This window comes from Schistocerca americana, chromosome 3, assembly GCF_021461395.2.
Source record: "Schistocerca americana isolate TAMUIC-IGC-003095 chromosome 3, iqSchAmer2.1, whole genome shotgun sequence".
Classification (NCBI taxonomy): Eukaryota; Metazoa; Arthropoda; class Insecta; order Orthoptera; family Acrididae; genus Schistocerca; species Schistocerca americana.
In genome coordinates, this window is record NC_060121.1 from 971799222 (window position 1) to 971821982 (window position 22761).

General features: G+C 43.1%; 1 protein-coding gene across 1 annotated transcript in view; it reads right to left on the minus strand.

The window, feature by feature from the left end:
* LOC124607439 (proton channel OtopLc) overlaps nucleotides 1–22761 on the minus strand; it is a 736982-nt gene that overhangs the window by 91253 nt on the left and 622968 nt on the right. The window contains exon 8 of the mRNA XM_047139769.1: nucleotides 22455–22615. Coding sequence (XP_046995725.1) covers nucleotides 22455–22615 — 161 coding nt within the window. The remainder of the gene's footprint in view (nucleotides 1–22454; nucleotides 22616–22761) is intronic.

Sequence of the window (22761 nt, forward strand, 5' to 3'; positions counted from 1 at the left end):
ACCACAGTCCAGCATCTAAAAACTGATCCCCATCTTGTAATCCTACCTGCAGACAAAGGCTCCACCACTGTAATTTTGAACCGCAAGGATTACGTGGCAGAAGGACTCCATCAGCTGTCAGATACTTCCACCTACAAACCATGCCACAGTGATCCCATTCCAGTAATGCAGCAGGATCTCCAGTCAGTACTCAAATCCTTAGGCCCATCCCAGAACCTCTCCCCAGAGTCCATCTCTCTACTTACACCTACCACTCCCCGCACTCCCACTTCCTAGAAAGTTCATAAACCCAACCATCCAGGATGCCCTATTGTGGCTGGTTAGTGTGCCCCCACTGAGAGAATCTCTGCTCTCGTAGACCAACACCTTCAACCTATCCTTTATTGTATGATTATATGATAGCGGAACAAACACTGGTAGCAGTTACTTCGGTAGAGTATCTGTGAGTGTGCATGCGGAACGATTTGAAGTGGAATGATCATATAAAATTAATTGTTGGTAAGGCGGGTACCAGGTTGAGATTCATTGGGAGAGTCCTTAGAAAATGTAGTCCATCAACAAAGGAGGTGGCTTACAAAACACTCGTTCGACCTATACTTGAGTATTGCTCATCAGTGTGGGATCCGTACCAGGTCGGGTTGACAGAGGAGATAGAGAAGATCCAAAGAAGAGTGGCACATTTCATCACAGGGTTATTTGGTAAGCGTGATAGTATTACGGAGATGTTTAGCAAACTCAAGTGGCAGACTCCGCAAGAGAGGCGCTCTGCATCGCGATGTAGCTTGCTGTCCAGGTTTCGAGAGGGTGCATTTCTGGATGAGGTATCTAATATACTGCTTCCCCATACTTATACCTCCCAAGGAGATCATGAATGTAAAATTAGAGAGATTCGAGCGCACGCGGAGGCTATCCGGCAGTCATTCTTCCCGCGAACCATATGCGACTGGAACAGGAAAGGGAGGTAATGACAGTGGCATGTAAAGTGCCCTCCGCCACACACTGTTGGGGGGCTTGCGGAGTATAAATGTAGATGTAGCTGTAGATTACCCAGAACCTATCCTCCTATATAAAAGATACCAACCATTTCCTCGGCCAGCTCGCCATAGTTCCTTTCCCTTTACCACACGGTGCCCTGCTTGTCTCTATTGATGCCACCTCCCTGTACACTAACATTCCTAATGCCCACAGCCTTACCGCTATTGAACACTACCTTTCCAGATGCCCTATGGATTTCACACCAACAACCTCCTTCCTAGTCTCAATGACCAACTATATCCTCATCCACAATTACTTCTCCTTTGAAGGCATTACCTACAAACAAACCCGCAGTATGGCTATGGGCACCCGCACGGCACCATCCTATGCCAACCTATTCACGGGCCATCTAGAGGAATCCTTCCTAAAAACCCAGAATCCTAAACCCCTCACCTGGTGCAGATTCATTGATGACATCTTTGCCATCTGGATTGAAGGTGAGGACACCTTATTCACATTCCTCCAGAATCTCAACAACTTCTCTCCCATTTGCTTCACCTGGTCCTATTCAACCCAGTAAGCCACCTTCCTAGATGTTGACCTCCACCTCAGAGATGGCTACATCGGTACCTCCGTCCATATCAAACCTACTAACCACCAGCAATACCTCCACCTCAACAGCTGCCACCCGTTTCATACCAAGAAGTCCCTTCCATACAGCCTAGCCACCCATGGTCGTCGCATCTGCAGTGACGAGCAACCCCTCTCTAAATATACAGAAGGTCTCACTGAAGCCTTCACTGACCATAATTATCCTCCCATCCTTGTATAAAAACAAATCTCCCATGCCTTATCTTTCCAGTCTCCCACCACCTCCCAAAGTCCCACAGTCCGGCCACAGAAGAGCATTCCCCTCGTAACTCAGTACCATCCAGGACTGGAGCAACTGAATTACATCTCGTCGTGCCCTGAAATGAGAAATGTCCTACCCACTATCCTTCCCACCCCTCCTACAGTGGTATTCTGCCGTCCACCGATCCTACACAGAATACTCGTCCATCCTTACACAACTCCAGCTCCCAATCCCTTACCTCATGACTCATACCCCTGTAATAGACCTAGATGCAAGACCTGTCCCATTCATCCTCCTACCACCACCTACTCCATGCTGGTCACTAACGTTACCTATCACATCAAAGGCAGGGCTACCTGTGAAACCAGTCATGTGATCTACAAGCTAAGCTGCAACCACTGTGCTGCATTCTATGTTGGCGTGACAACCAACAAGTTGTCTGTCCGCATGAACGGCCACCGACAATCTGTGGCCAAAAAACAAGTGGACCATCCTGTAGCTGAACACGCTGCCAAACATGATACCCCTCATCTCAATGACTGCTTCACAGCCTGTGCCATATGGATCCTTTCCACCAACACCAGCTTTTCTGAATTGCGCAGGTGGGAACTTTCCCTGCAATACATCCTACGTTCCCGTAACCCTCTTGGCCTCAAACTTCGTTAGTCACTGTCCTCACCCATCCAGCCATCTCCCTGTTCCCATTCCAGCACTACACAGCCATCATTTCACCGCCACATCCAGTATTTTAATTTCTTTTATTTTTATTTCTCTCCTTTCTGCTACTTACCCCCTCCTCCCTCTGCACCTCCTCTCCTATCCTCAACTGCAACATTTCACTGTCCACCACTCCCACCTCCCCACCCCAGCCTCCTCCTTACTCCTACCGAGTCACCACTCCCATCATGCACTGGTGCTGCTGATCGCAGTGCAGTTTCAGCTCTCTGAGGCTGAAGATGTGTGTGTGTGTGTGTGTGTGTGTGTGTGTGTGTGTGTGTGTGTGTGTTTGTGTTTGTGTGTGTTGACTGCTGGCTGGCAAAGGCCTTAATTGCAGAAAGCTATGATTGTGTGAATCTATGAATTGATCCTTTCTTTTATGCAGGTTGTGCCATAAATTTCTTCTTCCCCAAATCAATTCAGTACTTTCTCATTAAATATTAGATCTACCCACATAATCTTCAATATTCATCTGTAGCACCACACTTCAGAATATTCTACTCTCCTCTTGTCTGAAATGTTTACCACTCACATTTCACTTGCATAAATGGCTACACTCCAGAAAAATGCATTCAGGTAAGACTTCCTAACACTTAAATTTATATTCAACTTTAACAAAGTTTTCTTTTTCAGAATAATTTTTTGTACTATGGCCAGTTTGCATTTTACATCCTCTCTATGTCTGTCACAATCAGTTATTTAGCTCCCGATACAGAAAAATGAATGGAGTACTTTTAGTGTCTCATTTTCTAATCTAAATCCCTCAGAAATGCCTGATTCAAACTGACTACATTTTATCACCCTTGTTTTACTTTCTTTGGTGTTCATTGTACAACCTCTATTCAAGACACTATCTGTTGTGTTCACCTGATCCTCCAAGTCCTTTGCCATTTCTCACAGAACTGTAAGTCATTGCAAACATCAACATTTCTATTTCTTCTTCCTATACTTTAATTCCCCTTCCAAATTTCTCCTTGGTTCTTTTACTGCTTGCCAAATGTACAGATAACATAACATTGAGGATAAGCTACAATCCTGTCTTGCTTCCTTCTCAATTACAGCTTTCCTTTCATGTCCTTCATTTCCCATAACTACATTCTGGTTTCTATAAAAGTTCTACATAACCTTTTACTCCTAGTATGTTATCCCTGATAAGTTCAGAATTTCAAAGGGTGAGAATTTCTGTGAACAATACTGTGGGAACAAGAAACCGACCAGTGAACTACATTGTTTATTCCTTAGAAGAGTAGCCAATTTTGATGGTTTGATGTTTATTCTTTGTTTTTCATTTTTGTTTACAGCTGTACTTTTGACTGTAATCCAGTAAAAATAAATGTGTCTAAGTATATGTGGGTTTGATTTCTGACCTACAATATTAAAGGCTTCCTCCAAACCTACAAATGCTACAAACATAGGTTTGCCTTTCTTCAGCTATCTTCTAAGATAAGTCCAACAGTCACAGGTTTCTACATTTCTCTTGAACCCAAACTGATCTAACTCAAGATCAGCTTCTATCAGTTTTTCCATTCTTTTGTAAGTAATCTGCACCAGTATTTTGTAGTTGCTGGTTATTAAACTAATAGTTCAGTAATGCACATCTATCTGCACATACCTTGTATGAAACTGGAGAGTGTGTGTGTGTGTGTGTGTGTGTGTGTGTGTGTGTGTGTGTGTGTGTGTGTGTGTGTGTTTTCTACTTCAGAAGAAAGGACCTTGTCCGATTGTCTGAAAACTTAGCATTCTTCTTTATTGTGCCTGTTGCGACTCAATATGTCCTCTATGTGGTGAGTAGCAATCTATGCTTGCCACATTGCAATTATTACATTCTACTTGACACTTGAGGGTACTTCGACTGTCACACACACTTTGAATACCACATGATTATTTCCGGCAAGGCTGACTATCAAGTATTTCAATAGTTCTGTGGGCATGTCATCTGCTCCAGGGTCCTTGTTTAGGTCTTTCAGGGCCCTGTCAGATTTTTCTTGAAGTATCATATCTTTCATCTTGTTTTCACCTACTGCCTTTTTTTTATAATATTGTCCTCAAGTTTGTTTCGCTAACATAGACTGTTATCCCCACCAATGGCCAATATTGACAGCAACTGAGATGCACAGCAGATTGCAATTGACAGCTGCCACCAGCATGTCATGTGGACTGAGCTGCTTGCAGCAGCGAGGTCAAGCACGCAGCAGTGCCTCAGTCTAATACAGTACATTGCATGTGCTGTTATCAATCATGCTATTCTGTTTACTGGATTTTTTGTTATCATTATTGGCTTTCATTCAGTGATCCACTTTTGACACATGTGGTTTTGTTTACAGATTACGCATTTGTATTGTGAGTTGACAGAGAAGTGGTGATGAGGTCTTACCTAATTGTGCTTTCAGCGACACGTTCATACCCGGTGCCAGTGTTTTGGACCCGATGTTTCTGGAACTCTGGCACCAACAGCAGGAACAGTATGTAGCTCTCGTGCAGGGCATGTCTCAGTGGGAACAACATCAGTCAGTTGTCACAGCTATGACTGCAGCGCAGTTCACAGACTTTGACAAGTCTTTGGAGAGCTGGTAAGTCTACCTCCATCATTTTGAACTGCACTGTTCTGCTTATAGCGTTTCTGGCAGACAGCAAAGTGCCTTGCTCTTGTGTTCTAGTAGTCTTTTATATAGAGTGGTGTGGAAATTACAACCACTCTCTGACCACTAGTACTTTGTCTTTCAATGTTCTCCGTGTCCTGTTAACCGAATACTACAGTCATACAAGACACACCTTGTGGGTCGGCTACAGTTAAATCAGCATTGTAAACAAAATGCACAGTCTCACACAGGATATACTGCTGACTTGCAGTGCTTGTCATGCGAGTGCTATTTCATGTGTGCGAGGGTGTCCAAATCGCTCGCACCTCGTGAGAGACTTAACCCCATCAATCATTCTGTTCCCCTCTCAGCATCCAGTGCCTTTTTTTATTATATCATCAACTGAGTGAGTCAGAAACACCTTCCCAACCCCATCATTGCGACATGCTTCACACAAGTCAAAGTCCTGCACTGACTGTGGCAACCAGCACTTCAAAGTGAACTGCTGGGCTTAAGGCAAATGCTGCCACTGTGCAGCAACGTGTCAAGAAATGGCCTTCTGAGGACAAGCTCAGCAGTGATATGGGAACAGCACATCAGCCCACACTATCACAGTTGCGGAGCACACAGCTCCCCTGCCACTGCAGAGACTTACACTGAACCTGATGTTTTCCAGCTGGTCTGTGAAATTCCAGCTGGACACCAGTGCAGTCAGGTCAATAATCAGTAAGGATATGTATTGGCGGCAATGGCCTTGATGCAGTGGATACACCGGTTCCCGTGAGATCACCGAAGTTAAGCGCTGTCGGGTGTGGCCGGCTCTTGGATGGGTGACCATCCAGCCGCCATGCGCTGTTGCCATTTTTCGGCGTGCACTCAGCCTCGTGATGCCAATTGATGAACTACTCGACCGAATGGTAGTGGCTCTGGTCAAAGAAAACCATCATAACGGCCAGGAGAGCAGTGTGCTGACCACACGCCCCTCCTATCCGCATCCTCAGCTGAGGTTGACATGGCGGTTGGATGGTCCCGATAGGCCACTTGTGGCCTCAAGACGGAGTGTGAGTGTGATATGTATTGGCGGCTTAGCTCTCCACTGCTCACCCAGCACCAGGTCATGTCTTACAGCTGCTATTCCATTTCTCTTCTCGGAGAACTGTCAATAGCAGCTAAGTACAAAAATGTCAAATCTTCACTAATCATCTTATTTGTGAGCTCCTCTACTGCTGCTAACACTTTTGGCTTAGATGCCTTTACCAGTTTTGTGTTCAAAAAAAGTTGAACAAGTCAATTTAGCGTCCAAAATGGTGCCCTGTTCTCACCTTGACACATTATGCAATTCATACAAGCACATTTTTGAGCCTATGCTCAGGTGTGCCCATTACTTTACTGCTCACATTTTTATGCAGCCTTCAGTGATGTCAAAATTTTGTAAAGCTCATTCACTACCATTTCTGTGTTCAAGCAGAACTCACTTGACTTCAGGACCAAGGCATCATTTCCCCCCCATTTCAACCAGTCAATGGATGATGTACATAGTTCCCCTTAAAAGACATAATGGCTTACACTGTCAGCTGGAAAAATGCAATTTCTTTGCACCCACTGTCAATTATCTGGGCCCTTTCTTAGTGACATGGGTATGCAACGACGTTGACACGATGACTGATATGCCGAGTCCTAATAATCTTAAACAGTTGCATTCATTTCAGTGTAAAATCACATACTATCTCAAGTTTATTCCCTGTGTGTCACATATTACACACTCCTTACAACAGCTGTACAAGAAGGGTGTCAAATAACTGTGGGGTCAGTCACCTATATACCAGTTTTCCAGAGCCATGAGGATAGTCTCAAAGTGGCATGGTGCCTGTTGCAATATGCACGAGGCTTGCTGTTGACATCTGTGACAGATTCGTGCCAGTACAGAATCGTGCAGTTTTGTCCTATAACGTGTCAGATGAATATGAATGGCCAATTGCTTTTACCTCTCAAATGTTGACCGTGGCACAGTTCAACTAACTGTAAATCAAGAAGGTGGCTTTAGTGATTATTTCTGGAGTCAAGAAATGTCATGTGTATTTCAGTGGCAACAAATCCACCTGTTGACTGACCACATGCTCAGATTTCATTGTTCAGCTATTGTTCTAAGCATCTAGAAAAGATGGCACAGCATCTGCACTGCTGGACATTGTTTTTAAGTGGTTATCACTATGAAATCCACTTTTGTCCCACCATCCAACACATCGAAGTAGACACTCTATCCAACCTTCCTCCTGGGGCCCATGTGAAATTAGATTGCCACAAAACAGTCTTTTTTGTCCTGGGTTAACATTTACAACAAACTCTGACTGTATTCCTCCTGCCTGTGTGCAAAGTAGCCACGTCATAGTCCTGTGACCCGGTCCCGTGGAAAGTTTCCCCTGTGGTACAGAATGCATGGCCTGAACACGTTTCCAGCCAGGCTGATGTGGACTTTGGTAATTTTTTCACATTGCACAATTGGCTCAACACCACAAAGGGTATCTTTAATTTCGCCACAGAGGGCTCTGATCACTGAGTTATTATTTGGTGCCAACTCTGGCCCCGTATCCTCCAGCTCTTTCAAGCCTTTGCATTGGGGGATGATGTACATGAAGCCACTGGCACAATTGTGTGTCTACTGGCCCAGCATCAATGTTGACATTGAATGTGTGTGCTATTCCTGTTGTAACTATTTTCTCAATCAGGCAGCCCCTGCACATTGTTTCTCAACTTGACCCCACTCTGAGCACTGTTGGGTGGGGACCCTTGTTACTTTTATGAATATACACTGAAGCAGCACGTGAAAATTTCTACCAAGGGTGGGAATTGATTCCCAGCCTTGGTACAAATTTTCACTTCCTGTTTCAGACTATACACACAAAATCATATGTTATGAGACCAGTAAAGTCTCTGAAATTGTGTCATTTCATTTGTATAAGTACCTGCGCCTGAGTTTCAGGATGGATCCCCCATTTATGTTCGATGCTGAGATGCTATTCCAGAATGTGGAGAGCCTTGGAAATCCTGTCAGTGTGTAAGGAGGCATTTAAAGCAGACTGGAATTGCAGTGAGAATTTGGACTGAGGAGGGAGGCACACCGGGGTAATCCATGCAGATGTATGAACCGCTGTGCTGAGGTGGCTTAGTAGCTAACACACCTGCACAGAGCCTGAGTGTATGGTCAGAACATTCAAAACACAGATGCAGAAGGCCTTGCAGACATCATCTACCCAGGAAACCTTGCATAGCTAGTAAGCAGTAGACCTGGGTTTGATTCCCGGCCTTAATACAAATTTTCACACGTCGCTTCAGCATATATATATATATATAAAATCACATCTGTATGAGACCAGTAAAGTCTCTGGAATTGTGTCATTCTTTGTCAATCTTGCTGTGCCATTTTAGGAAGCTATTTGGCTGCTGATAGGTGGTGGATGCCCTCTGAACCACCACCCCCCCCCCCCACCCCTCACCTAGCATTTCGAATGTCGTCCACTACCACCCCTGCTACCATCCGTGCCCTTTCAGTATTTTCACTGGGGGAACATTGTGAACCCTACTGGGTATTGGACCTCAATTCAGTAAATGGAGTTCCAGGCCTTCTGTCGCTGTAATGGCATTGAATAGACCATCGCCCCCATTCATCCTGCTTCCATCACAGAGGCTGAATGCATGGTCGGTACATTCAAAACATAGTTGCAGAAGGCTTTGCAGACATAATCTACCCAGGAGACCATATATAGCTTCCTTATGATGTAATGGTCTTTCCCCGTCAACAGAGTCAATCCTGTGAAACAAATGCATGGGTGCTGGCATCACAGCCTGTTAGACACCCTGCAGCCCACGCAGTGCAACCAGCCGGCATATAGGCCCACAGTCTTCAGCTGGGTCCACGGTCCAGGATCCAGGATCCTTTGTCTGGGTACACATATTCAGTCACTGTCTGGGATGGACCCGAGGGATGGTTGTCGACAACAGGGGGCATCAGCTGGTTGACGTCACAACCGTGCACACCCATCTGACCCATAATCGCAACCAGCTGTCACAATCTGTACTCCCGACCCTCCGCCCTCATCCCCCAAGCCAGACACCAGGGTCACCACCAGGCGTACCTCTGTCCCCAGCTTGTTGGAGAGGGTTGGTGAGAAGATATTGGTGTGGGAGCCTATTAGGGCAGTACTGCTTCCTCCACCCTGACTTACCCTTACCCTTGCTCCTAGTGTACTGGCGTAGTCTGGCACTGCCACCTCCAATTGCTCTTCAGTCTTCAGCTGGGTCCATGGTCCAGGATCCTTTGGTGGGAGTGCTCTGATGCCCTGCCCACCTTCCCTCCTTTCCCTCCCCCCCCCCCCCCCCCCCCCTACTCCCAATCCCCGCAAGCATTGGCATAACTTGGGACATTTTCAGTTTTCAGCCTTAAATGCTGATTTAAGGGAGGAGGGATTTAATATACCTGCCAATGAGCGATATTGAAATTGACTCAGAGGCACTGCAAACTGTGATTGATGCCAGCGGTGGCATTGTGCCATGTCACGTTTACTGAGCCACTCACAGCAATGGGGGCAGGCAGGCAGGCAGGCAGGCAGGCAGCTGTGATGCCACCTAGTACAGTCTGTTGCATGAACTATTAAATTCAATATCTCTTGTGTTATACAGAATTTTTACCAGCCCTTGTATTTTTACCTCCACTGTCTTTCCTATTTCATCTCTCAAAACTACCCATTCATCTTCTATCATACTTCTTTCCCTTGTTTACATCAATTGCTGTCTAATGCTCCCTTTTACATGCTGAACATCTCTGCAAGTTTCTAACTTTGTCAAATTGCTTTGGTTTTCCTCTCTTGTTCATAAGCAATAAATTATTGTCAGAATTCACATTTGCCGTAAATAATGCTATACACTTTAAAACCTCATTTTGAAATATGTCTTACCATTATAAAAACTATTGGAAACTTCCTGGTGCCTACATGTAGAACTTTCTGTCCTGATTCTTAAACTAAGTGTTCGTGGTGATTAAATTATGAAGAGCTGGCACACTGCCAGCAGGGGGAGCATCTCTTAAAACCAAGTTTTCGAAAACAGTCAATTGTCACTCTTTGTATTTTTTACTGACCAGTTCTGCCCTTCAAGTGAACAAGAGCATCATGAGAATATACACTGCAAAAGGTACAAATCGAAACAATGTGGAAAAGTTACACTGACATTAGGTGAAGTACATATTCTACTTCCAGTATGGGGACTTATGTTTAAAGTTGGCTGACAGCATTGAAGGTTGCTTTTAAAGTTGGATGATACCTCTAAAGATTATTTTGGCTGTACTTCTGGAAATTATCTTTGGATAGAGTATACCATGGATGTTACAAGCACTGTTGTACAGTCAATTCCATCTTTGGCAGTGGCAACGTCATCATTTACTACTGTACTTTAAATTTAAGTACTATGGTACAGCCAAATTAATCTTTAGAGCTATCAGCCAACAACTTAAAAGGCAATCTTTAGAGCTGTTAGCCAACTTTAAATGTAAGTCTCCATACTGGAAGCAGACTATGCACTTTAAGTAAGATCAATAAGTTTTCCGTATTATCTCAATTTTTACGGTGTGTATTCTGAAGATGCTCTTGTTCATTTGGAGAGTGAAACTGGTCAATAAAAAATACAAAGTATGACTTGTGACTGTTTTCAAGAACTTAGATTAAATTATGCTCTGTGCAAAATTCAACCCCAGGTGGCTTCCTCCTCCATTCCTTTTCCCTAGTACATGTTCCCCTACAATTTTTCTTTCACTTCCTTTTCCTACTACCAAATTCCAGCTGGTCATCACAATTATATTTTACCTCTCTTAACTATCTGATAATTTCTTTTATTTCATGATACATTCATTCAATCTCTTCATAATCTGCAGAGCTGGTATGGACATAAACCTGTACTACTGTTACAGGTGTTGCCTTCATGTCCAACTTGGCTGCTGTAATATATTCTCTATGCTTTTCATAGCAGATTACTATTCTTGTTTTCTTATCCATTATTAGACCTACTCTTGCCTTAACCCTATTCGATTTTGTGTTTATAGCCTTGCACTCACCTGATCAGAGGCTTTTTTCCCTTCCTGCCACTCAGCTTCACTAATTCCTAAGTTAAAACTATTTCCCTTTCTGAATTCTCTAACATACCTACCCAATTAACAACATTGGTTCAACATTCCATGCTTTGACTCATAGAATGCACTGAGTAGTCCTTGCCCAGAGGTTTACATGGGAGACTATTTTACATATGGAATATTTTACTCACGAGAAGGCCATCATCATTAAAGCCACAATATAGCTGCATGCCCTCAGGAAGTCATGGCTGTAGTTTTCCCTTGTTTTTAGCTATTTTCAGAACCAACATAGCAAGGCCATGTTTGCTAATGTTATGAGGCTGGATGACTCAGTCACGCAAACTGTTGCCCTTGCAGTTATTAAAAAGGCTTCTTCCCCTTTTTGAGGAACAACTTGTTTGTCTGGCTTCTCTACCAATCCCCACAGATGTGAGCATTCACTGCAAGGTTGGAGGAGAAGCAAGATCATCTACAAACAGCAAAATGCTGAAGTGTAATACACAGTCCATCCTAGGTTTCATGAAGGGTGGCAAGATTCCCAACTCATGGAAGGAGGCAGTCTCCAGTCAGACAGATTTTAACAGAGACTGTTAGGTTTATTGTTTTTACCTCCTTTTTAAGGTTTAATAATATGTCTTGCTGGATTCAGTTGTTATCTGATGCGCTATTCCAGTTACCACATGGAAAAGAACCAAATGTATTTCTAAATGTTATTGGAAAGAAAATCTCAAGTGCCCTTCTCATTAAAGCTTTATGTTGACAGAGTTTGATCATTGTTTACAGTGGATGTGATCAATATGAAATAACCCATACTGGACTGAGATACGTCTCCAAGTGGTATCTGGCATCACTCCTCCTTCAGTTAGCAGTTACTGTTATGTTTTCCAGAAGTCCTGATGTGTTCTCCCACTCTCTTTTAGTTAATGGAATGATTATTAAGTGCATAAGCACTCGTGATGCCTTTGCTCTCTTTACTTATTATTCATTCCTTTGCCCTCATGGCATGAAGGGCTGTCAGGATTTCAGCAATACTGGAATCATCACATGTTGGCAAGATTGGCAGTAACTGCTGAGCAACACTTTTCTTTCTACCAGGGGCCATACTACTCTTGATAACAGTCCAAGATCTTTGTAAGATGTGGAACATCAGCATAGTAGAGCACGCTTGTAGCTTGACCCATCCAGTGCTGGACACTGTCTTGGCATTCAGCAATATCTAGTTTATTATGTAGCACCCATTTTGCTCTATTGAACACTATTGTAGTGACTTTCCTTCTTGAAATGTTCTATCAATGCAAGTATTCATTCATTTATTACAGAGCAATGTCTTCAAGGTGCAGAATGTGATGTTAATAACAAAGAATGACGCCTCTGCAGTGTTAAAGTGCATATTACCACATCTATTTAGAAGCTATATATCTTCTGACTCAATGAGGTCTTCAAAAACTGTACAACTGTTTCAAGTTGACACAAATACTCTAAGAATATTGTATGAATTAAAAAGCCCTGCAATAAATAATGGTGGAAAATTTGTGAAATAAAGTCACCGAGAACCTCTTTAACTAGAACATGCAAATAAATATTACACTGTATGATACACGGAATGTGTGCATCTATAGAAATTGCTTGAATGATTGTTGTAAGGGGCACAGTTCAATAGTGGTAAGTATCTGTGGCTTCTCTGGTGCAGAGTGCCCTATCTTAGTGACTTTTGCTTCTTTGGACTGCTTTGTTCAGGTCGTCACTTTCGGCACGTAACCTGTTCTACTGCTATATTTGTTATGTACCAGTGAATAATAAATGTGTATTCGATACTTAGTGTGTGTTATCTCCAACCGATCCTACATGATAACCACAGTGGTGACTCAGACACTGTCATTGTCTCATCGCAAGTTATTTTGTGATTGTTTTCATTATTTACGAACTTCGTGTGCCAATCCACATTATTTCCACCACAATGGATCTGCCAGTGTCTTTCAGTGCAAGTGTAACAGGCCCCATTAACTATGCTTGCAATCACGAGTGGATAAATGTACCTACTTCGAATTTGGTTAAAAGTGAACAATTATTTACACCTGGCCACACTGGCGGCTACCTACCTTACCCAGCACAACGTGGCCAACAGTTAGCGTGGCAGCACAACAGCAGCCACAACATGGAAAATGCACGCTGCCTAACAGCAACGTGGATGACCTTCCAGTTAAAGACAAAGGTTTATCCTTCCTCTACATCGTTACCTTCAGGATGATTTGACGTGCCAACGAAGTTCCAGAACTGTGAATCAAATATTTCTATGCACGAGGTATATGCGTAGTGTTGCAGCAACCCGCCCCCCCCCCCCCCCCCTCGCACCATGGTTGCACTATGACCGCCTTCCGCTGACTTTCATAATGGTGCCAGACGTACCGCCCGTGCTGGTTACCGGGTCAACCCCCAATTTATTTTATGAACTACTTACGAGCTACCAGTTTCAGCGTTACATTGATGCCATCTTCAGGCCCCACACGTCATAGTTGTAAAATCGCTATACACGGAAGGAGCTATAAACTGGATCCATGCATCAAATTGCTAGGCAACAGCTCTTGGTGGCCAGGCAATACTGTCTGGGGCAGTTTGCAAAATGATTTTACGACTACGACGTGTGGGGCCTAAAGATGGCATTAATGTAACGCTGAAACTGGTAGCATACAAGAAGTTCATAAAATAAATTTCTACGATACATATGGCTGTTGGTAAATTATTGTATCAAGAAATACATGCCAGCCATTGTCCCACAGTCCATAATGGATCAACAAAGACCTCCTGCCATTGTTGCAATGGCACCGGCCATTACACACGTGCCATGTTCTTCATTGGGCTTGCAGATTGGACACACTGTGCCGACTTATACGCCTGCTCCCTCCACACAATGTGTTGCATGTGGCCATTGCCCCACACAGACCTCGGGTGATGCACCACTCACCACTACCGCACTTCCGTTGTCGAAGGTGTCCTGCTCTGCTCACACTGATCTCCGTCTGCTGGTGCTGCATCAACATGTGATACCCGGCAGGTTTCCTAAACTACCTGCTTTGCGAAAAGATAACCCAAAGACTTGGTTTGCCTTAGTGGATCACCTACTGGACATCCACAGCATTTCAGACAATGATACCCACTTTGTCTGCCTGGTGAGCCACCTCCACACTCATACGGACCTCATCAGTGACTTGCTTCTCTCACCGCCTACCTTCACAAATATTTGATGGCAAAAGCACTGCTTATTGAGCGCCTTCTGGTGGAGGCTATCCACCACATTATTCATGACAAGCACCTCGACGACCGCACCCCACCGCAGCTTTGGCAGCACATACGTGCATTAATCGAGGATCAAACATTACCTAACGCCATGCTTTGGATGTTGTGGATGGTCAAGAGGCCTTTGGATCTGCAACTTCATCTACTGTCTCATGTTGCTGACCCACTAGAGGTTTGTTTATGCATGGTGGATCAGGGTTACACTATCATTTGTCACCGACACTGCCTATCACAAACAACATCTCCATCACCTTCAGTTGGCATGCCTGCACCTCTGGTTCCATGTACTGCCAGCAGAGGCCAGTGCGCTCGTCTCAGCTGCCAGTCAGGAGCTGCCACCTAGCAGCTTACAGGAGGTACTGCCAGCAGGCTTCAGACAGTCGCCGACCTTGCCCAAGCAGCAACCCGATCAGCTACCGACCCGACGCAGTCAACTGCGGCCCCCTCCCACACCCAACGCCCTGCAAACCGTCTTACCTGCTGTGCTGGTTCCATGCTACTTATGGGTATGCCTCCTACACTTGCCACATGCCTTGTACCTACCCAAACTAGTCCGGCAGGCATGTTTAGGCGCCACGTCCTGCCACATACCTTCACGGCGCCTATTGTCTTACGCACCACTCGCCTGAGCGACACGACACCTCTATGCCACAGACATGTCAATGGGAATCTGCTTTCTTGTTTGCACTGGCGCCGATGTTAGCGTAATCCTGACCAAGCTCGCTTCCGAAGCACTATCACCTGCTACCCTCACCTTGATCGCTGCCAATCGTTTTCCTACTGTGGTCCATGGCGCCATCAAGATGTCACTTCACCTATCACCGGTTCATACCTACCCTTGGACCTTCCATGTTGCCGACATGGATGAACCTGTGATCAGGTTGGATTTTTTACTCCATTATGATGTTTCACCAGATCTGCAGACTGCCGCGCTCCATCACTAGTCTGACTACAGTTCCGTGCTCACACAAGTTCAGCACGACTTCGCTCTCTGCCTCCTTGGCTACGCTTTCCACATGTGCATCCCTTGTTGAACACATTACTACAAGGCTCGATGACCTGTCAGGCATGTGCTCACAAATCGATGAACTCCGTACCCAGAATGATGCCTTCTGCACCTGCCTTGCCACTACCTCCACTGCATTGTCACATGTACGGCGCACCATACTTCGCCTATCTGCAGAACCGCAATGAGGCGGTCCATCACATACCTCTACAGCATCTTCTCACCAAACTGCTCCTGTGTCAAGCATTCTACTGCCTCCTGTTGATTTCGCACCACTGTGGACGAATCTACAAGACACATCTGTATGCTCCACTCCTGCATCACGTCTTCCATTGCTGACTTCAGCCGACGTTACGCCTACATTGCGCCGGTTCACCAACGTCAGTGAACCAACGTTGCCTGCAGATAGCTTCTTGACCCCTATTGTCAACCCTCCTACGTGAGTTTCAGCCATCAGTAATGACACTTGTCATAGGTCTCATGCCAGTGCAGAAAAGTCTGCAGGCACGCTCAACCCTCATTGGGCGAGATTGACATTCCAAAGGGGTGTTTCTGGCATGTCCATATAGATGTCGTTGGTCCCCTCCACACATCCGAGGGTTACAGATACATCTTATTGATCATTGACAGTGTGACCCACTGTGTCAAGGCGGTCCCACTTATTGACATCATGGCTGAGACCGTCACCCCTTCTTTTGTCTCGGTGTGGGTTGCTTTCTTGGGCTGTCCCCTGTCTCTCATGACCAAGCACGGACGCCATTTGAGTCCACCCCCTTTGCGCGACTCTGCGGTGTAACCAAATTTCACACCACGGCTTACCACCTGCAGTTGAACAGCTTGGTCGAGTGATGGCACTGCACACTCAAGGCCTTGCTAATGTGCTACAGCGACCTATGGTCGCAGACCCTCCCATGGGTTCTGCTGGGTATCCGCTTGGCTCATAAAGAAGGTTTGAATGTCTCGCTTGCTGAGATTCTATACGGCAAACCCCTCCTTCTTCCTGCCAAGTTCGTCGAGGAATCACCGTCAGCCGACTGAGGATGCTGACCTGCCTTCGGTTGATGCCCCTCCACATGTGCAGCTGTTGGAACCACGGGACTCCTTCACTGCTGACTCTGCCGCGCCCACGTCCTGCACCGGCCACTGCCTACAACCACCGCACTGGCACCAAGATTACGAATTTGTGTAATGAAGCGTCCCTCCACCATGATCTGCACCACTGGGGGTGGGGGTGACTTTTGCTTCTTTGGACTGCTTTGTTCTAGTCTTCACTTTCAGTGCATAGCTTGTTCTACTGCCATATTTGTTCTGTACCAGTGCATAATAAATGCGTATTCAATACTTAGTGTGTGTTATCTCCAACCGATCCTATGTGTTATCCACATATCTATCACATAAATGATGACTCTGCCTACTTCCACTCAGATCATCCTTTCAGGAAGAACCGTATTGCTTGAACATGTCACTACATTTAGGATTCATCTTCTGCTGATACAAAGATAGGGGTGTTCTTTGTGCTAAATGTTTTAATTTCTCCACGTGCATTCTGAAAAAACACATCTTCCACCGTAGTACATGACTGTTAAGAGTAGTGGGTAGTGGGAAGATACTGACTGCTCCAGGATTAGAATGTTTCACCAAAGATTTCCATGTCCCACAGAATGATGCCACATTGCATCATTGCTGTGAGTGCGAGAGAAAGAGTTGCTACGTGCTACTACGTTAGTACTTAATTCAATTTCTCATCGAGTGAATAGTTTTGTGTGTATTGCAGCGTAGCTTTGGAATGCCTGGAGAAGCTTCTATTAAGAACTATGGTATGAATTTGTGATTGCCATTTTTCTTCCACACACAATGTAATTTGTTCAAGGGTAGGTCTGCCCAAAAGAGGTACTAAAAATGTTGCCCATGATCAAGTTGTATACTACATTAATATTATAATGTCTTTGTAAAATATTTTGCTTTAAAATTTGTATATTGTCCTTGTTGTTGCTGTTGTTTTCAGTCCAGAGACTGGTTTGATGCAGCTCTCCATGCTACTCTATCCTGTGCAAGCTGCTTCATCTCCAAGTACCTACTGCAAACTACATACTTCTGAACCTGCTTAGTGTATTCATCTCTTCATCTCCCTCTACGTTTTTTACCCTCCACACCGCCCGCCAATACTAAACTGGTGATCCCTTGGTGCCTCAGAAAATGTCCAATCAACCGATTCCTTCTTCTAGTCAAGTTATGCCACAAATTTCTCTTCTCCCCAATTATATTCAGCACCTCCTTATTAGTTACATGATCTACCCATCTAATCTTCAGCATTCTTCGGTAGCACCACATTTCAAAAGCTTCTATTCTCTTCTTGTCTAAACTATTTATCATCCATGTTTCACTTCCATACAGGGCTACACTCCATACAAATACTTTCAGAGAAGGCTTCCTGACACTTAAATCTACACTCAATGTTCACAAATTTCTCTTCTTCAGAAACGTTTTCCTTACCATTGCCAGTCTACATTTTATATCCTCTCTGCTTCGACCATCATCAGTTATTTTGCTCCCCAAATAGCAAATATTGTACTTATACTTTCAAAAATATCAAAACCATATGGATGTATCTGATACCTATTCCTATGTAATAAAAGATTGGAAAAAATAAGTAACTGGGCAATGCCAAAGAATCAGTTTGAAACCTATAAAGCTTAAATGTTTAAATTGACAGAGCTCTCCGTGTGAATAGAGAAGAAAGGTGGAGATGTGGAGTGGGGACTTCCACATCAACCACAGCAGGATATGATTGCCTCAATAAACAAAATAAATGTAACAGACAAACAAGATTCCCTAAATGACTTAGCCACAACCACAATTTCCCATATTTTATGCTGCATTTTTTTCCCATTCAGCTAAAAAATAAAATAAAAAATCTAAGATTTAAAAAAAAATAATGAGTCAATACTGCGAACAGCAAATCCCATGGTGGAATATATGCACAGGGACAGCAGAGTTAGAATTCCAAAATACCTGAACAATGGCCTACATGAAATTTGCCAACTGACACTGCACATGAGTCTGACCACCTATTTCTGAGTTAATAATACAGCATTCTTGGTAAATGGCGTAGTTTCTGCAAAGTATATCACTTATAGTATTAGATTTCGGGGCAAGTCTGTGCACTCACCACGAATATTCTTAGCCCAATAATGGGCAGTCAGACTGATCTGCAGTGTCAGTTCTCGAACTTCATGTAGGTCATCATTCAGTATTTCAGAATTCTCTCTCTGTTGTCCCTGTGTATATATTTTATCATGAGATTCGTTGCTGGCAATACTGACTCATTCATAAGAAACTGTAACATTCATTCACTGAACACCAAATGGAAAAACTATAAACACTGTGGATAAAAATTCCTTAAGCATTGTACAGAAATATGTGCACTACACAGCAGCTTTCATTTTCAATATGCTTCCAGAAGAACTGAAAACAATTGAGTGATGTTTTTATTTTGCCAGACCTGTATTCCTTTTCTTTTTTCTATTTGGTCAGTGAACAGTCTTTAATTAAATAGAAAAGAGATATGTAATGAATATGTGTTATTTGTGTTACAACTGAATGTCTCAGAATTGTGTCATGCAAATTGGAGGACCTAAAATATCTAGCAGAATTTTAAATTCATAAACTGCAATGCTTAAATATTTCAGAAATTAGACATTGAGAATTATTCTTTGTCTTAACCCCTGAGAATGATGATGTTATTCACAATGGCCAAATAATATAGTTTAACAGGCCATTTAACATTTTGTAAGCCCTGAACCAAAGGGCACTAACTCTGCTTTTATTTACTGGCGTCTTCATATTCAAAAGACTATTCTGTTAATGAAAAATAACTGCATTGGAATAATGCATCTCCCAAATTACAAAGCTTATTTTTATATTTTCTTAAGGTATATCATAATGACTGTTGAATTAATTAACTAGAGAACTCTGTATTATACAGTAACAAAATCAAGTCAAGTCATTTATACATTCCATTTGCATGAAATTAACTATTGTTGTTGTTGTGGTTTTCAGCCCAAAGACTAGTTTGATGCAGCTCCTCACAGTACTCTATCCCATGCAAGCCTTTCCACCTCTGAAAACTACAGCAATCCATATCTGTTTGAACCTACTTACTGTACTCATCTCCTCTTGCTCTCTTTCTGTAGTTATTTACCTCCCCCCCCCCTCTCTTTGTGTGTGTGTGTGTGTGTGTGTGTGTGTGTGTGTGTGTGTGTGTGTGTGTCTCCATAGATTTCTTAATTTCTATTCAGTACCTCCTTTTTAATTATGTGATCTACCCATCTAATCTTCAGCATTCTTCTGTAGCATCACATTTCAAAATCTATTCTCTTCTTGTCTGAACTACTTGTCATCCACATTTCACTTCCATACAGGCTACACTCCAGATGAAGGTCTTTAGGAAAGACCTACTATATTTAAATTTATATTTGATATTAACAAATTTCTCTTCTTCAGACACAATTTTCTTTCTATTACAGTCTACACTTTATAAATGCTCAACTTTGGCAACCATCTGTTATTTTACTGCCTAGATAGCAAAACTCACTGCCACTTTTAGTGTCTCTTTTTCTAATCTACAGGGTGATTATAATTGAAGTTAAACTTTCAAAATGCTGTAGAAATAACACCACTGGTCAGAATGACGTCAAATTCCAATGGAATATTATTGGAGAAGGGGGAAAACGTATGACAGAAGAAAAAAAGTAGTGTGAAAATTGATCAATAGATGGCGCTGTATGTGTCAGAATACATAAATGAAAACACCTGTCATGCGCTCGACCCATTAAAGTTGGTATAAATACGCTAGGTTATCCTTTTTGTGTCTGTGACGTTCGCCGTGACTGTCTCTATGCAGGATCATGCTCTGCTTGTAAAGCTGTATTACAAGGACAATGACTGTGTACACGTTGCTCTCCAGAAGTTCCGGACATTGAAGGGTTTGGAAAAAGGTGTTGGTCCAATAACTGCCATGGGTCTGGAGAAAATGATTTGGAAATTTGAAAAGATGAGTTCTTTTGGTGTGCAACCTGGCAGAGAGAGGAAACAAATTGATTTGATGTCAGTGGAAGCAGTGGCCACAGCAATGCAGGAGGAGATGAGTGGTGGAGTGCAAATGTGTAGTGCACGGAGAATTGCCTGAACATTGGACATACCCATGAGCACTGTGTGTAAAATCCTATGAACCATCCTTCTTTGCTATCTATTCAAAATTATCCATGTGCACGAGTTGCTTCCATTGACCTGCCAGCAAGAGACCTTTGCTTTATAATTTCTTTCTCGCATGGAAGCGGACAGTAACTGGCTGTGGAAGATTTTGTCAGCAGACGAAGCCCACTTCCATCTGACGGGATACGCCAATACACAGAACTGTTGAATATGAGAAACGGAAAATTCACATGCAAATCAACCAGTACTACTTCATCCTGGAAAGGTCACAGAGGGGTGCAGGTTTACAGCATCATTTATCATAGGGCCATACTTTTTTGAAGAGACAGGTGCTTCCAGTGCTGTTACCTGTAAAGTCACTGGCAAGTGCTATGAGTGTCTTTTGAACAACCACATCATTCCAGCTTTTCAACAGCATGGATGCGATCATTTTTATGGAAGATGGCACACTCCACACATTGCAAAGCCAGTTAAGCAGCTGCTGAAGTGCCACTTCGGAAATGCTAGAATTATCAGCTGCCATTTCCCTACAGCCTGGCCATCCTGATCACCTGATCGTAATCCGTGTGACTTCTGGCTGTGAGGCTATCTGAAAGATGTTGTGTTAAGTGTTCCGATCGCAAACTGAGCTGCATTGAAGGCACGCATTGCGCAACACCTTCTGAATGTGATCCCGGAAACACTTCAATCAGTTGTGGATTATGCTGTTTCTTGATATAAACTTGTTGCAGAAAATGGTGGACAGAATATTGACTATGTTTTGCACCAGTCACATGGAAATAAATAATCTGATTTGATTTTGATTGATGCTTTTTATGCAGTTTTTGGCCTCAGGGCAGTTAAAAACCAATGTTATTGGTGCTTTTTATGCAGGTTTTTGGCTGAGGACAACTAAATACTGATTTTTCCCATCCGATGACCTTGCCGTAGTGGATGGGCTTATGTAACTAACAGTATCACACCTGTACACCCATGCACATTCTTGTATGATTCATTTGTCATTCATAGTTGACCACCATTAAATTATGATGCTTACAGTGCCATCTATTGCTACATTTCGTAACTATTTATTCTTCTTCTGTCATATGTTATCTCCCTTCTCCGATAATATTCTGTTGCAATTTGACATCATTCTGAGCAGTGTTCTTATTTCTACAGCGGTTTGAAAGTTTGACTTTCATTATAATCTCCCCGTACTTTCCTCAGCATTATTTGATTTAATCTGACTACATTCCATTACCCTTGTTTTACTTTTGTTAACATTCATTTTATTTTCTCCTTGCAAGGCATTTTTGATTCCATTCAGCTGCTCAGTTTACTTTCAGCAGTGTGATAAATATAACTAAGTCAGCACTGACATATGTTATAAATTTTAAATTTAGAGGTATTTTTTCCAGTATGATACTTATAAGTTGCCACTTGCGAGTTGCGCATTATCACAGCAACTGATGGTCCCATGGCAAAAATTTAGGATAATCTACCCAGACAACATACGAAGAGAAAAGATTATTGGATTTTCACACTTTTATAAAAATCTGGTTACAAAGACTGCTAGAAAAGGACTGCAGAAGATACATCTTGAAGGACCCATGAACAATACTAAGTCAAGCAGGAATTACCTTTGATGCACAAAACACGGCAATGTTTATATCAAACAGGAAAAAATCAGTGTACAGTAGAGAACAAGATTATACATACCCTTGAGTTCATGAATATAAAGTACATCTGCATGAAAGTGAAAATCATCTGTAACACTGGATTAATTCCTCGTAGTATCTGGTAGCAAGGAGAGTTGAAGGGAATTTCGAAGAAAGCTCCACATTCAAGTCCATTATAGATCATTGTCCCAAGGCCAAATGCTAGTTTGAAATTAAACAAACCACATTACTACAGTACAAAATAGACTTGCAACAGCCTTTATCTTATGTGTACAGTATAACAATGGAAACTCCAGGTTGGAATATCAGCAATATAAAGAAAAGATAGATTGTTACTCACCGCGAAG